We start from the raw sequence: 17,267 nt of genomic DNA, 5'->3' as shown, positions 1-17,267 counted from the left end.
CCTGCCCACACTTTGCAGTTGTTTCAAGCTGTACAGCCTCTGAGGTTTTTAAGATGAAAGTGATAAAAATAATTTTCTTTGGCACCATTATAACTATATTCCATCACATTTAAATAAGGGATTCATAATATTATACGAGGTCTGTTAGAAAAGTATCGGACCTTTTTGTTTTTTGCAAAAACCTGATGGATTTGAATCACGTGTGCTTGCATGAGCCAACCTTCAACCTTTGTGCGCATGAGTGAATTTTTTCACGCCTGTTGATTGCATCATTTGCTGGTAAGCAGCATTTGTGTGAGGACGGGTATAGTCTCTCGTCGTATTTTCATTGCAAGGAAAATGGTGGAATGACTGGAGCAGCGCGACTGCATCACATCTTGCCAACTTTTTGCCAGAAACTGGGCGACAGCCAGGTGGAAACCATTCGGTGACGATCCTCTGGGCATCACACAGATTAAGGAGCAGTACAACTGGTTTAACGACGGCCGCACAATGGTGGAGAGCGAGCCACGCTCCGGTCCGCCATCAATATGCTGAAATGACCAGATCATTTCCAAAGTGAACGCTGTGGTGATGCGGGACCGTCGTGTGACTGTCCGAGAAATTGTGGAAGAGGTGGACATCAGCACTTTTTCGGCACATTCCACTGTGACAGAAGATTTGGCCATGAAAAGAGTGGCGGCGAAATTCTTTCCTGAAGCTTCTGACGGCGGAGCAAAAGCACCTCCGTGTTGAAGTCTCACAGGACATGCTGTGACATGCCCACCTCTTCCACAATTTCTCGGATAGTCACATGACTGAAAAGCTCCCGAAAACCATCTGAATCTTCCGAATGGTGGAAGAGGTGGGCATCATTTTTCAGAGTCCAGCATGTCCTGCGAGACTTCAACACGGAGGTGCTTTTGCTCCGCCATCAGAAGCTTCAGGAAAGAATGGAATGTACCAAAAAAGTGCTGATGTCCACCTCTTCCGCAGTTTCTCAGACAGTAACACGACGGTCCCGCATCACCACAGCGTTCACTTTGGAAATGATCTGGTTGTTTCAGCATGTTGATGGCCAACCGGAGCGCCGCTCGCTCACCGTTGTGCGGACGTCTTTAGACTGATTGTACCGCTCCTTAATCTGTGTGATGCCCATAGCATCGTCACCGAAAGCCGTCTGACTAATCCGAATGGTTTCCACCTGGTTGTCGCCCAGTTTCTGGCAAAATTTGATGCAGTCGCGCTGCTCCAGTCATTCCGCCATTTTCCTTGCAATGAAAATACGATGAGAGACTCCACCCATCCTCACACAAAGGCTGCTTACCAGCAAATGACGCAATCGACAGGCGTGAAAAAATTCACGCATGCGCACGAAGGTTCAAGGTTTGCTCATGCAAGCACACGTGATTCAAATCCATCAGGTTTTTGCAAAAAATAAAAAGGTCGGATACTTTTCTAACAGACCTCGTATTGCCAATAGGATCAAAATACACCCTGTCTTAAAACAATTTAGAATTTTGGACCCTGAAGTGTAGAAATTCAAGTGATCAGACGCCATGACTGACATTTCGTAGTGATGTCATAGATCATATGGGGGCTTCCCCCGATCTGCTGGAGCTTGCTGGGAAGGACACGGCGACTGCCAATTGGAGTCAAGAAAGACAATATGACGTCAGCTTGCTGCTCACTCGAACAGAATAAACCAAGATTGCAGAAAATGCTTTAAAACACCTTATTTCTATATAAATCAAATATTTTTTTTTTTACGTATTTTATAAATCTAAAAACGCTGTTTTTGAAACAAGATAGCGCCCCTGAAGTGATGTACAAAACACTTTATGGATGTTAACGTGCACGCCCCGTGTATGCGCATCATCAAACTTTGGTCAGGTCACTAGTGATCTCAAAACCTCACGCATTCACAGACGCACATCCTTCTGCAGTCCATTGGCGTGATGTCATTACAAAGAAAATGAGATATTCTTTATGAAATTCCCCCCAGATAAATATGTTCAGTTATTTCTACTAACACACTAAATTGAATTTCAGTAGAAACTACATTTTTTTTTCAGTTTTGTGAAATTTAAAAGGCAACACAGCTTTTCTGCTTTAACATAAAGATCCTTACTGTCAGTGGTGTGTGTGTGTGTGTGTGTGTGTGTGTGTGTGTGTGTGTGTGTGTGTGTGTGTGTGTGTGTGTGTGTGTGTGTGTGTGTGTGTGTGTGTGTGCAAAAGGCTTCACCTCACCTAACCAAAAACTACAGAGGCACACACATAAGGTCTTTTATTGTGTATATATTTATCACAAAAGCCATTCAGTCACAGACAAGCCATTCAGTCATGCTAGCGTTAGCTGTTAGCATCGTTACCATTAACTACCAACTTATAAAATATGATACTGTTTCCGAGACACGTGAACGATTACATCCTTTATGAAGTTACTGCTTTAAGGCGCTCACCTTGGTCACGTCATCACCCACACTTAACATTTAGTTAAATGAATTGGAATAAAAATTTCTTCTATTCCTTTGTTTATCAGCAGATTGCAAACCAGCTTTAGAGGTGCATGCTGCCACCTACTGCACTGGAGTGTGTGGAATCATGGCATTAATTATTCTGTCAATACAATACAGAACGTCGCATCGAGTACTTTGAAAATACAGCTTCTTTTTTTTTTTTTTTTTTTTTTTCCAGGAGAGTTTTCAAAAACTCCCTGTCAGAGGGAGTCGGCGTGTGTTTCCAGGTCATTCTTGGGCTGTTTCTAACTAATTCAGTCTATTTCATGCCTGTAAAGAGTTGCACGACTGTTTAAACTCGCTGGTTTTCTGCACGTTGCTCGTTTCGCTTTGAAACAGTCGTGCTGCAGATTCAATAAAGGCTCTTATAAAATGCTTGGTGTGTGGGAGCAAGCGAGTGGTCGCACAGATTTTCTGACCTCTAACCACGACGCAAAAACCGTTCCAGCTCTGCACGGCATTTAAAGTCCGAGGAGAATCATGAGCCCTTCTGTAGAGTCGGAACGTGACACTGCTCTGGTCGTCTTAATAACCATGACGCTGAGGAGCGACCCTTTTCTGCTCGGGTCTGTCTGAACCCGCCGCACTGTGACCCCTAATTCCACGCTGTGTATTGACAGTGTCAGCGCCCCGGCTGCAGCGGGAGGGATGACTGCTTACCCACATTCTCTGGCAGGGCTCTCGGGTGGCGAATACAAACAGACTCACCACCCCCCCCCACCTTCTGTTTTGTTTGTTTCTTTCTCAGGAGGCCCTGTCTGTGTTTAAAGAAGCCGTTCAGAAAATGCCGAGACAGTTTGCACCGCAGAGTCTCTACAACATGATGGGTAAGATCTGCTCCGGGTTCAAGACAACAAACACAGAATGTTTTTCTGTTTTTAGTGCTTGTGTAGAAACAGAAGGCAGGGTTTACTCTTGGCATAGCTTGGAATAAATGTGTGTAGGACTTTGTGTGTATTTTGACTTTATTTGGTTGGTTTTCTTCAAGTCTTCAAACGGTGGGCGTGACCAACAGGTCAGGTGTGGGGGCAGAAAAGAAAGTAGCCATCTATCTGCCAGGTGAAGCGTAGGTGTGTCCTCAACACTGACACATCTACATGATGGATCTTGCATAGAGAATTGCACCACATGTCCATAATGTCATCACTGATGTTCCCTCACAATGTAAGTGATACTCCTCATTTTAGTCTCCCTAAATAACTGCTTATTTGACACAAAGTCATTCCGGCGGCACCCTAGGATCCTCTGAGGAGACCGAGTACCAAAAGCATTCACTTTTTGCCTTAGATCATCGGTTAGTGTCCAGGTCTCACAGCCATACAGGAGAAGCCTGAATGCTTGGACCTTCATTCTCCTGCAAAGATATGTGCATCACCAAACACCCCTGTGCCTGACCTCAAGACTCCAAAAAGCTCTTCCAATTTTTGCATGCTTTCTGGACAAATTGTTTTTTAAAATTAAACAACATACGTTCAGTAAGTGTCAGAGCACATGACACGTCTCTTCACTCAGCCCTAATGATGCTGTTAATTCTTGAATTATAATAATTTGAGGATAACCACTGTTAGTTCAAAGATCACTATCACCGTCTTTTTAAGATGACCAAAATCAGTTACCAGTCATGTGAAATACAGCACAACAGCAGCAGCAGCAATGGAATATTTATTCTCCATCAGCTTCAAAAGCTAAAGTTGCTCCAATTTTGGTAAAAAGGGATGCAAATTATTGATTAGGGTTAAAAGGGTTCCAAAAAGGAATAGGTTACGCCATTTATCATGCTTAGTTTTCATGTACTGGATCATAATGTAATATTATGTCATCAAATCAAGCGAAAGTTGCCCTTATTTGACCACTGCATTGGATACGAAACGATAAACACAGTCAAAACTATTCCATTTATTAATCTTCTCACCTCAACCAATAATTTGCTTCTCTTTTTACCAGAATTGGAGTAACTTTAATTTTTGACACGTGTATGAGCTAAAATTTGTCACCATTTTTGCCGTTTTTACCGTATAACTCTATCACATTCAGTCACAAGTAGTCCAAACTATACGTTTTTAGAATCTCTGTGATTGGAAAAATAATGTGGTACATCTTTCAGTATGATTGGAGCATTCCTAAATTTACACCCCTGTGTAATTCTTCATTGACCCCACCCTGGGTGTTAGTAACCAGCCTGTCGGGCCCACAGACTGTTTTAAGCAAGGCTTTGAACTGGTTTGTGGTACAAAAATGAAACCCAGAAACTTTTGGTGTTTTGCTAAGAATGAAAATGAAACCAGAAACCTTATAGCTATTCTCTGCCGGAATATTTTGTTCCGGAACAAAATCCTTATTTTAAAATAATGGTAACCGGTTAATACTGTTTTTTTTTTGTTGTTGTTGTTGTTGTTTTTTTTTCCGTTCATGAAAAGGTTTCCGTTTACGATGACCTGGTGAGGTTCACTTCCTGTCATTTCACTTATTTTGGTTGTTGTTGACAGGTCAAAGCGCAGGCAACCTGTGTTTCACGCTGAGAAACACACCAGGAGCAGACAAACATGGAGGGACTTCTTTAGAAACACCAAGTTTATTGGCATTATTATGCTTTTGTTTGTTTGTTTATTTGGAATTTGGAATTTTTATGGAATTTATTTTTGAGACGACGGATGCCTGAATGGAGCGCTGTGACGAGGGACGTCTTTAAAAATGCTATATATCTTCAGTAATTTCCACGATAAAAAATTAAAATATTTCCCAGACGTTGTCTTTGAAAACAAGGACGTCTTGTAGTCAGGCTGTCTTCTTCTCTGTTTTTTGTGGAAGCGTCACAGCGCCACATACAGGTCTGGCATATACAGTGTTTTCAGTGTCCCACAGCTGACATGGAATGTTACTAACCGGTTCAGGAACAGTTTCTTTTTTGTTCTAACCGGTTCAGGAACGTCAGTTTTGGGGTGGAACCCAAAACCATAAAAGTTAAAATACCGTTTCTGTTCGGAAGGAACCAGTTGGGAAAATATTCTGGCTCAGCGCCCTAGTTTTAAGGCACCTGCCTGTGTAGAAATTGACACAAGGGGGAATCCTTGTGTCAGTGCACAGAAGCCGCACTGACACCTGCACATGCCACACGTGACTGTAGATGTTTTTGAGCACAGGATGATTATCTCAAAATGCACTTAATCAGCCAGATTAATCGGCCGATCGTGGATAAATCCTGCTTTCAAACTATCATTTGACTTGATGGTGTTAAACTGTGTTTTGAGAGGGGATTACGTGTTTCAGCAGCACTTTGATTTGCTTTCTGCTCCGTAGATCTCTTTGGACCACAGCTGTGGAGCAGCTGTTTTTTTTTTTTGACTCATTATAGCTGTTCACTCTCTGCTTCTCACACACACAAACACCTCAAACCTGGAGTCGGCAGAGCAGGCACGGCAGCGCCGCGTGCATGTGCACTTAAAATGAATTTTGACAGTGTTGCTGAGATTTTGACAGGAATGTTGATGAAAGCTCGAGTCAGCGTTCCGGAGGCGCTGAGCCTGAGACATGTGATTTCTGCTGCTTTACGTTGTTTCCGCGTTGAGCACATTTGTACATTTGGCACACCTGTTTGGCGAGGAGCACAACCGGCCATCATCGGCTGCAGACCTGGGTGGTAACCGCCACCCTGCTGGCGTCACTGTGGCGCACTCTGCCATGCAGGGAATGTTCCCCTCCCACGGCTGCCTTTAAGTTTGTTGGGTTCAGTGTCGCTTCTAATTGCACATTGTTGTCGTTAAGCTCTTGCAGAAGTTTCAAATCTGGAAGGACACAAACATCCTGAGCTAAATAAGGCTGTTTATTTACAGGAAAATTTAAAATCACTACCTGCGGGTCATTTTAAAACCTTGAACTAATCCTGTCTGGATCCATAAACTCTACATTGCAGAATTTGTGTAGATCTGGATCCTCGTTTATCAAACTGTGTGTTGAAAATGTTCTAAATGCTGTTACACGAACAAAATTTAAAAACATCCTTATATATCAGACGCACTCCATTCATATATACATCGTAAGCATCAGCTGTTGATGAATCTCATGTCCAAACAGCATCTTCATAGTATATTTGCATTCAAAAACGCCCTCAAGTAACCATATATTGTAACAAAATATCCGTTTGTTGCTCATGTTCTTCGCCAGAATATCGGAACGAGAGCGAAGAAAATAAACTTTTGTGAAATGGAGATTGGCGTGCTTCTGTGTGGTTATAGCAATGAGATGACACAATAAATACAGCAAGTGGCACCACTAGGTGGCCACAAGTAGTTATAATCCCAACCATTTGTAACCATTCCCTTACGGTGTCACATGTTGTTCCTTAATTTAGACATAACAATCACTTATGGACACAATTTTAACAAACTTTAAGAAGCTTGAACAAACTCACCACAAGAACCAGCATAAAACGTTCCAGTTATCAGAAAAGTAAACAATTATTTATTATTATACAAGCCTGATTGTATCAGACCTCAAACGCTGGGCGAGATGGGTCCTGGTTGGTATTGATGAGAGACCTCTTTGGAAGACCAGGGCTTGTGCTGATTTCTCCAGGTGAAACTTGTGCCAAATCACAATGTGGGTCTGTATTGGCTCCACCGTGACATTTCCCTGAAGCAAAATCTGGGGCAGCTGAAACTTGTCGGATTTAATGTTGTATACTCATGGCATTAGCACTTTTACCAGCTGTCTGTAGCTTCATCTGTTAGGTCTACTTAATGCATGATTACTGAGAAAATACACGGCTCATAACTGTTAATGTCCACACCAAAGCAAGTTGTTGGGAGAACCACCGTACAGTCGCCAAAAACATGATTTAATAAACACCCAAACCCAGGTTAGCCTTAACTTAGGTGGGTTTTATTTGAAGAGAGGGGTTTATTCAGGCTTCTTTCATCACATACTGACCCACACATGCTCCGCTCCTTTATGCATTAATGAGCTCATTTTATTGCTGTTGTGAACATGGCAATGCCCAGAAAGGAGTTTCATCTTGGCTGTTGCAGATCGCTGTAGCAAACCTATGGGTGACGTCACACAGGCTTTGTCCAGTATATATACAGTCTGTGGATTTGACACCACTACACCTGTCTTTCTAACTCGACATACTGCATATAAGGTTGCATGCTGTAACGGCAGCAATGCAGTTTCCCAATTCTACCAGCAGATGTACGTACGCAAGGTCTACATATGTTTCTGAAGGCACCTCAACACTTTCGCGAATGAGTAACCTTGTCGTAAACTGTTGGAAATTGTACGTGGCTGCGTGGCAGTGCGCAATTTTATTTTATTTTTTTAAATATTCAAAACTTCTGCCATGCATTAATTTTGTGCCACTTGCATGAACTAGTCATGAACATTGTGCAACCTATTCGAAAACACCTCGTGTCATTGCGCGTAGGGCATCTGAACCTGATGTTAGATTATGACGAGATGCTACATCTATAATAAACATAACTCATGAGAAGGAATGAAAATGTGACTGTTTTACCAACCCTTTAATATATAAGATAAGAAAAGCCTTTATTCATCCCTCAATGGGGAAATTTCAGTGTCACATCGCAGCATAGAACAGTAGGAATAGACAGAAGGGCATGCAATAAAACTAACAAGTATCTCTTAAAAAAAACAAGAACTAAAAAAGCACTGAGTGCCGGGTAAAGCTAAGGATACCATTGTTCAGTTCAGTGCTGCACTGCCGGGATGATATACACTGTCGGGATGTAAAAGTGATCAGATAAAGTGACTTCAGCGTGAAATGTACGATAACTTACTCTGATATTTACAATTTGGACAGGTTAAAATATAGTGGGTAAAGTGACTTGAGTTTGCACCATAAGTTAAATTATTGCATCTAATAAATACAGCAGGTAATGACATGATTATTGTCCTGGTTGCTATGGTTACCACAGTACTAGCATTGTTCATTGTACAGTCTGACAGCAGCCGGGAGAAACGATATATATATATTAAATATAATTAAATGCGTTCTCCACTGCACAACACGCATGAGACAACCTGTAGCTGTAGATCATTTCTCTGTGATTCTGGGAGCAATGAGAGAATGGTTTCATCAGCCAAGTTCTGAGAGCAAATGCATCACTGGCTATGAAATGATTATTTTATATAGTGTGGCTTCAAGTGGGACAAAGTGGGACACATTGGCACTACGAATTGTGCAGCAGTGCAGGGATCAAATTCGTGAAAGTGTCAAGGTGCCTTAAGTATAAGAAGAGATGCACATAACTGTACTCGTGCTAAACATCATTGATGCACAGCAGAAGGAAACACATTTCCTACAATGTCATTGCTTTCCTCTTATGAAGCGCTTCCCTTGTGTTTTCTGCTACGCATCATTTATTTTTAGCACGCACAAGAACCATGACTACCAGTTATGCTCAGGGGCCTCGGAGACGGACGGATGTGCATCCAGATTGCAGGTCGACTGTTGTTCCGGAATCCTTTTTGGCAGTTTGTGACATTTCCTGTTCATGATAAGAGTTCCTGTGAATGTGTGACAACTGGATCTTCCATTTTCAGAAAAAAACAAGGCTCCACTGATTGGTATCACTCCAAAAACATGTCCTCATGGTAATCGGATTACTTTGGAGTAAAGAGTTGAACCTTTTCATAACCCGAGAGAGAACAAATCTGAGAGCTCTTGTTATAGCTGAGAGTGAGACGAGAATGTTTTCAGGTCATTAAGTTGTGATTAGCTGCTTATCTTTTTTTCATCAGGAGAGTGATTAAGCATAATCTCAGCAGGATCAATGTTCCTGTCCGCTCTAATGAACCGGACTCAAGTACCAACATGATGGAAGTTCTCTTGAAATATTAACATCTGCGACATGTTCACTTTCTTTTTCCCCACTAACTTAAATATTTAGATGTTCCCAATTACTTGAAGACGTTGTCGGTTTTTGTAGTTGTCCAAGAACTCTCAGACGCTTCTTAAAAAGAGGACAGTGTTGTTTCAGATGTTAACAGCCAGTAGGTCTGATCTAGTCATCGGGGAGGTTTCGGATGATGTCACAGTGATCGGGTAGTGCGTTCTTAAGTGATTTGCTTTTCTCTTTATGTATTTCAAAGAGTCGTATTGCATCAAAGCTGTATTTTCCTCAGCTTGAGGGAATAGACTGATAAATGAGTCTGTCCCTTACGGATTAACGCAGTAACTCAAAAACAATAAATGCTAGCATCTACGAATTAAAAGGGCATGTAAGGACAATAAACTGATTACATTTTTGTGAACTTTAATGCACCAGATTTATCGACCAAGCAACTTTGTTTTGCCTATATGCTGTCCAACAGACCTGCCTGCACAGTGTAGTGAGTAGATGTAGGCTATGAGTAGATTAGGAGTAGGTGTGGTTGGTGGTGTGAGAGATGGACTGACTAAATGAGAACTTTTAAATGAGAGAAATAAACCTCTGTCTTGCTATCCCAACCACACAGAAAGGCCACAGGTGGGAATCGAACCCATGACCTTCTTGCTGTGAGAACAGTGCTAACCACTAAGCCACCGTGCTGCCCAAGTCCACACAACCCTGCAGAAAGCAATGTAGCCAAAGCAGACCCCCCCCCCCCTCTCTCACTCTCTCTCTCTCTCTCTCTCTCTCTCTCTCTCGACATATGTGTGGTTTTATCTTAGGTCAAAATTTTGATTTTCATTCTGATTTGCACCAAACTTGGCACACATGTGGAGGTACAGTAGGTCATGGGATTGTTCAGACGATGTCAAGTTTGCCAAAGGTCGGTTATGAAGACAAAGGTCATATGTGTTTGTTGGCCTACTACTACTCCAAGGTCCTTTTACTGGTTCAACCAAACTTTGATTTTCAACCTATTTTGGTCCAAATGTGGGACGCACTGTGGTGGATCCCAGAATTGTCCCGGTGTCGCTGACTGAACTGTCCGCCCTGCCTTCACTGCGCATGCGTCATTTCTGTGCGTCAGCCGCTGTTCACTGATTATCACGCCGTTTCTGCTTCAAACTGCACTCCAGTCATCATCTGTCTCAGCAACAGATATCTGAAGCTTTTCTACATCAATCATTTCCACATAATTTCAGCATTATTTCATAATAAAAGACAGAGGAAGCGATCAGAGCGCCGCAGCCAGAAGAGCTGCTGGTGCTGCGTTCACTGCGCCTCCGTCATTTCAATGCGTAAGTAGCGACTCACCTTAAAACTGCTTAAAACTGACTTTAGAATGATTTAAGAGATTTTATTTTGTCATCTGATGGTTAATAATCACATTATTCCATTTTGGGTGAAGACAGTCTGTCTCAGACGAGCTGTTGTGGTGCCAAATGACACATGCGCAGTGAAGGCAGGGGGAACCATTCAGTCTGAGACACCGGCATGGTCAGCCAGACCTCACTCATTTGGGTGAAGGTCAATAACACTGGGGTCAAATGTCAGGTTGTCATAGCCCTTACTGTCTTCATACTATTACCTGATGTATCATAATGAAAAACAGTTCCTCAGGCTTCCTCTGTGCTGAAATATTAATCATTGATATAAACATTGAGGTCCTTCATCTACTCCACTGTTTTTGTTGAGGTCCTCAGTGCTAAATTTAAATAATCACCTTCTTTCTGTGGGCACTGGCAGAGAAAAATCTTCTGCGTTGTTGGATTACCCATAATTCATTCCACGTGCAGCAGCACAGAAGTAAAACCTGGACTTCAGCCACCAAGTGAACTCTGGGGGGAAAAGATAAACACATACGGGAACCGTTTAGCTTCTTTATTTTCAAACTTCTACCAACTGGCTTAAAAAAAACCCTTCACACTTTTCCAGTAGCTTTGTGAGGAAAACAATGAACACCACAATAGAAGATGTGTGTTGTTGTAACATTTGACCTCTGATGTGACCCCCCCAGGAGAGGCCTACATGAGACTCAACAAGCTGACTGAAGCTGAACACTGGTACAGGGAGTCCCTGCGGGCGAAGCCGGACCACATTCCTGCTCACCTGACCTACGGCAAACTCCTGGCAATGACGGTAAGACGCTGCATTTTGTGGTTCCTTCACGGCTGGAATGATCACACAGTCTTTACCGTCTGTTGGTGATATTTGTCAAAGCAGTGCTTTTACATATGCTGTTCAATGTGCATCTCAGGGTTTGATCCCGCGGAGTTATTTTCCCCTCGCATTGGACCATTGCACCTGTTCCCTGGTCTGAATACAAAATCTTGTGTACATTTCTGTCCAGACTCCTTTCAGCTGCTTCCATATGTGATCCACAGGCCAACTTCAGTAACCGATACAGTTTAACTTAACCGACCATGTGTTGCACCAAGTCCAACGGGAAATCTCCATGGACGCACTTGATTAAAACAAGTTTCTTACATCATCTTCATCATCATCACCTGAGAATGTGACTTGTCAAAACATGTGACAAACAATGTGTGCACAAAAGTCAACCTTGCTAAAGGCTTCAACCTCCAGTTTTGGAGTAGCAGTTCCATAGTGTTCGCATGATGATCAGAACTTTGCTTTTCAAGTGTCTTCGTTGCTCTCTCTCTCTGAAAAGAACATTTTAAAGGTGCAATAATTGATGTTTCCGCCACGAGATGTTGTGCTAATTTTAGTTTTCAGGATCAAAACAACACTTCACTCCTCAGCCACTCCTCCCCAGCCCTTCCTGCTTCCTCATCCCAGAGTGGCAGTTGAAGTGTTTTGACAGGTCAAACAGCTCTCTGTGCAGGAAAAGTCAGATGTATGATGATTGTAGTCCATGGATTATGTATGTCCTTAACATTTGGGATTTATTTATTTATTTGTCTTTTTAAGTGGGGAGTGTCCCTGAAGACACGCCCATAGGTTTAATCAGATAAAATTATTAATGTAGGCAAGTGGTGGCCAAACAGTTGCAGAATAGGTTTTGTCGTTATACAAATACAATGAAATTTATTCATAAAAATGCCTTAAAAACAACAACAATATATAACTAAATAAATAGCTGTAAACATTAGTCCTGACAGAGTGATTATACAAGGTGCAATGATAGTCCTGACAGTTACTGTCAGTGCAAGTTATTGTAGTGGGTGTAGGATAATATCTGTGATAATTCCTTATTTTATGTTAGTGATCAAGTATTTGCCTTTATTTGATTGGAAGTCTCTGAGATCTAGTTTAAAGTTTAAACATAAGTATTAAGTTTCACTTCCATCACGCCTGTGCAAGTTTCAGATACAGGGAGGGCTGCCCCTATCTGTGAGAGCCAGTAACATATAGACTAAACTACACCCACTGTAATGCCCACATTGTATAAAAGTGTTATGCGAGCCATCTTTGTCGTCTTTCACAAGATGGACTCCGTCTGTGAAGACTCGGGCCTGGTTTCCCATGTGACCTTCAATAAATTCAATATGAGGAATATATATATCGATTTGGTTCTTGGAAAGGGGCGGTAAATTACATAAAGAACTGGGAGAAATTACATGGGTGTGTAGTTGGGGTGGGATGGGGGTGATGGAGGCGCAGGGGGAAACAGCTGTTTATCTAAAGTCTGATGGTGAAGGATTGTATTATTCTGTAGCCTTTGCCTGATGCCAGAAATCCAAATAGAGGGTGACCAGGGTGAAAAGTGGCGGGTTCAGTGCACTTATTTCCAGTGTGGAAGGTTCCCAGTTCAAGGCCATCCCTGCCCATTCCCCATGTAATGTGGAATTGTCAGAAAGGGCATCTGGCATAAAACTTGTGCCAAATTAACATACAGATCCACCTTGAACCTGATGTGATGATCCTGAGTAAAATCATGGAAGAAGCTAAAAGGACTTACTAACAGGGCTATTCCACAGTTCTACTATGATTGCCCATGATCCAAAAATGTGCAATAACGGGATGAAACAGCTTACTCTGGCTTGCTTCCCAATAGGATGCCTTACAAAGTGCAGACCTTGCAACTCAGTGGCTTATAAAGTGCAGACTTCGTAATCCGCCCAAAATCGAAAGTAAGGAGCTGCGCCCTTGGCCAAAACCGCAACAAACGCTACTTCTGCTTCAAATTTTTACGGAGCACGACCAAACACGTTTCAGGCCATCGCCACAACAAATACCCAGTTTAAAGAAGTTTGAACATGATTGAAACTGCTAAGACTACGAATACCCCAAAGGTACTATGTCCTATCAACAATTTTGAGAATTGGGATTAAATTTTTGAGTGGTTAAAAAATTGAATGCTGATTTCAAAACTGGCTCAGATGATGGCTGTATCTACAACCCCTGGCAAAAATTATGGAATCACCGGCCTCGGAGGATGTTCATTCAGTTGTTTAATTTTGTCGAAAAAAAGCAGATCACAGACATGACACAAAACTAAAGTCATTTCAAATGGCAACTTTCTGGCTTTAAGAAACACTATAAGAAATCAAGAAAAAAAGATTGTGGCAGTCAGTAACGGTTACTTTTTAGACCAAGCAGAGGAAAAAAATATGGAATCACTCAATTCTGAGGAAAGAATTATGGAATCACCCTGTAAATTTTCATCCCCAAAACTAACACCTGCATCATATCAGATCTGCTCGTTAGTCTGCATCTAAAAAGGAGTGAACACACCTTGGAGAGCTGTTGCACCAAGTGGACGGGACATGAATCATGGCTCCAACACGAGAGATGTCAATTGAAACAAAGGAGAGGATTATCAAACTCTTAAAAGAGGGTAAATCATCACGCAATGTTGCAAAAGATGTTGGTTGTTCAGTCAGCTGTGTCTAAACTCTGGACCAAATACAAACAACATGGGAAGGTTGTTAAAGGCAAACATACTGGTAGACCAAGGAAGACAAAGCGTCAAGACAGAAAACTTAAAGCAATATGTCTCAAAAATCGAAAAATGTACAACAAAACAAATGAGGAACGAATGGGAGGAAACTGGAGTCAACGTCTGTGACCGAACTGTAAGAAACCGCCTAAAGGAAATGGGATTTACATACAGAAAAGCTAAACGAAAGGCATCATTAACACCTAAACAGAAAAAACAAGGTTACAGTGGGCTAAGGAAAAGCAATTGTGGACTGTGGATGACTGCATGAAAGTCATATTCAGTGATGAATCTCGAATCTGCATTGGGCAAGATGATGATGCTGGAACTTTTGTTTGGTGCCTTTCCAATGAGATTTATAAAGATGACTGCCTGAAGAGAACATGTAAATTTCCACAGTCATTGATGATATGGGGCTGCATGTCAGGTAAAGGCACTGGGGAGATGGCTGTCATTACATCATCAATAAATGCACAAGTTTATGTTGATATTTTGGACAATTGAAAGGATGTTTGGGGATGATGAAATCATTTTTCAAGATGATAATGCATCTTGCCATAGAGCAAAAACTGCAAAAACATTCCTTGCAAAAAGACACATAGGGTCAATACCATGGCATAGGGTCAATGTCAATGAGCAGATCTGATTTGATGCAGGTGTTAATTTGGGGGATGAAAATTTACAAGTTGATTCCATAATTTTTTCCTCTGCTTGGTCTAAAAAAGTAACCGTTACTGACTGCCACAATCTTTTTTCTTGATTTCTTATAGTGTTTCTTAAAGCCAGAAAGTTGCCATTTGAAATGACTTTAGTTTTGTGTCATGTCTGTGATCTGCTTTTTTTCTACAATATTAAACAACTGAATGAACATCCTCTGAGGCCGGTGATTCCATAATTTTTGCCAGGGGTTATACTATGGATAGCGAGTTTGCTCAAGATTGACAGAGATGGATGAAGAGGTTACTATGATGCTTCAAACGTGCCCCGATTTGCTATTCAGGATTAAATGGGAAGGAACAGTGCTCTGTGGAATGGCCCCATTTATGTAAAAGCTACACACATGAATTTCTCAAACATACACTTACACACTTACATACATTTTCTCCACCAACTGTCAGATGCACTATGCCAATACACCAATGTCTGGTGTAAATATTTTTGTGTGGCTGAATGTGGCGTCACGGCATCTTTACAGTGATATCATCAGCTACAGGTCACACAACTACTGTCACTAAGTGATGCGAGCAAAACACAAATGAATTAGAAGAAGGGTGGGGTCAGAAGGTCAAACAACAGGCTGAGGCCTTTCTTTGTATTTCTGGATTCTGGTCCCTACTAATGGGCATAAATATGTTCAGAAGCCTGAGGGAGTGGGATCTGGTTTTCCACAGAAGGACTGGACCCTTCCTGGCCCTGTCTCTTGTTATTTCCATTACGGAAACCAAGTCTCTGTCAAGTCGCTTTCATTTACAGTCTGTTCGATATCATGAATTTTGGACTGGAAGACTTTGGATTTTGTTTCCACTATACTGCAAATGGGAATGTTTTAACAGACATCATGTGACTAAATAATTATTATTAGTCATAGTTCATAGCTCCTTTGGTGGCCATATGAATTCTGAACAGTAATCATTATAATTATTAATGAATGTTAATAAATTCATGCCCTTCCAGTGGAAATGTGGAATAGAATAACTTTATTTTCCACCAAGGTGTAAATTTGCATCATTAATCAAAATAAAACATGAAATTATTAAAATATGAACCTATTGAGCATGTAAAACCATTAAAGAAAATATAAAATTACACATTGTAATGTTCATGGAATCAGTCAACAGTTCCACCAGCAGTGGTAATATATATATTTTGTGTGTGTGTGTGTGTGTGTGTGTGTGTGTGTGTGTGTGTGTGTGTGTGTGTGTGTGTGTGTGTGTGTGTGTGTGTGTGTGTGTGTGTGTGTGTGTGTGTGTGTGTGTGTGTGTGTGTGTGTGTGTGTGTGTGTGTGTGTGTGTGTGTGTGTGAGATGTCCACTGGCAATAACTTGATCAGTAATCAGTTGGTTCAAAATGCTGCTGCCAGACTTTTGACAGGAAGCAGAAAGTTTGACCACATTACACCCATTTTGGCATCTCTTCACTGGCTTCCTGTCGCTGTGAGATCAGATTTTAAGGTTCTGCTACTAGTCTATAAAATTGTTCATGGACTGGCACCTCCCTACTTAACTGACCTAATTAAACCCTACGTACCGGCCCCAGGCTCTGTGTTCTCAGGTTGCAGGACTACTTTTTGTCCCCAGGGTGAATAAAAAGTCTGCAGGTCACAAAGCTTTCTCTTATCGTGCCCCTGTTCTGTGGAATGATCTCCTTGCATCAATAAAACAGTCAGATTCTGTAGAGACTTATTTTCCCTTTCTTATGGCTAGCATACTGGCACAGTATGTTACTGTCCTTTTTACTCTTTATACTCATTTTATTTCTGGGTCATTTAATTTCTGGGTCTTTTAGTGAAGCTTAGGGCTAGTGGCCGGCGATCACCTTAGAATCTCTTCTGTTTTTCTTGTTGATTAAAGCTGACTAATTATACTGTATTTGTTGTCTTTCTGCCACCTGATTCTGTTTTTTCTCTCTGTTTGAGGTGCGGCTCCATCCAGAGATGAGAGTGAGGTGTCTTCTTCTGCAGGCCTCCCATCCCATACACCAGCATGGACTCCCAAAATTTCCCCAAATTTCTGTGTATTCGTATTGTCATTTGTGTTGTAGCATGGCCCAAGCAGAGAGTCCCCCCTTTGAGTCTGGTCGGCTTGAGGTTTCTTCCTCAAATCATCAGAGGGGGTTTTCTTACCACTGTTGCCTGTGTGCTTGCTCTGGAGGTTGGTAAGGTTAGACCTTACTTGTGTGAAGCGACTCAGGGAAACTTTGTTGGGATTTGGCACTATATAAATGAAAATAAATTGAATTGAAATTAATGAAAACAAGGAAC

At 41.7% G+C, this 17,267-nt stretch overlaps 1 protein-coding gene across 2 annotated transcripts in view; it reads left to right on the top strand.

The window, feature by feature from the left end:
* Positions 1-17,267, top strand: part of tmtc2b (transmembrane O-mannosyltransferase targeting cadherins 2b) — a 269,291-nt gene that overhangs the window by 193,114 nt on the left and 58,910 nt on the right. For both annotated transcript variants that reach the window (XR_004562321.1, XM_034177070.1), the window contains exons 7-8: positions 3,247-3,325; positions 11,403-11,524. Coding sequence is in view for 1 of the 2 variants with exons in the window: in XM_034177070.1 (XP_034032961.1) it covers positions 3,247-3,325; positions 11,403-11,524 (201 nt within the window). In the remaining variant the exon portion in view is untranslated. The remainder of the gene's footprint in view (positions 1-3,246; positions 3,326-11,402; positions 11,525-17,267) is intronic.

This window comes from Thalassophryne amazonica, chromosome 8 (genome assembly GCF_902500255.1).
Source record: "Thalassophryne amazonica chromosome 8, fThaAma1.1, whole genome shotgun sequence".
NCBI lineage: Eukaryota > Metazoa > Chordata > Actinopteri > Batrachoidiformes > Batrachoididae > Thalassophryne > Thalassophryne amazonica.
This window is presented reverse-complemented; position numbering and strand designations above follow the sequence as displayed.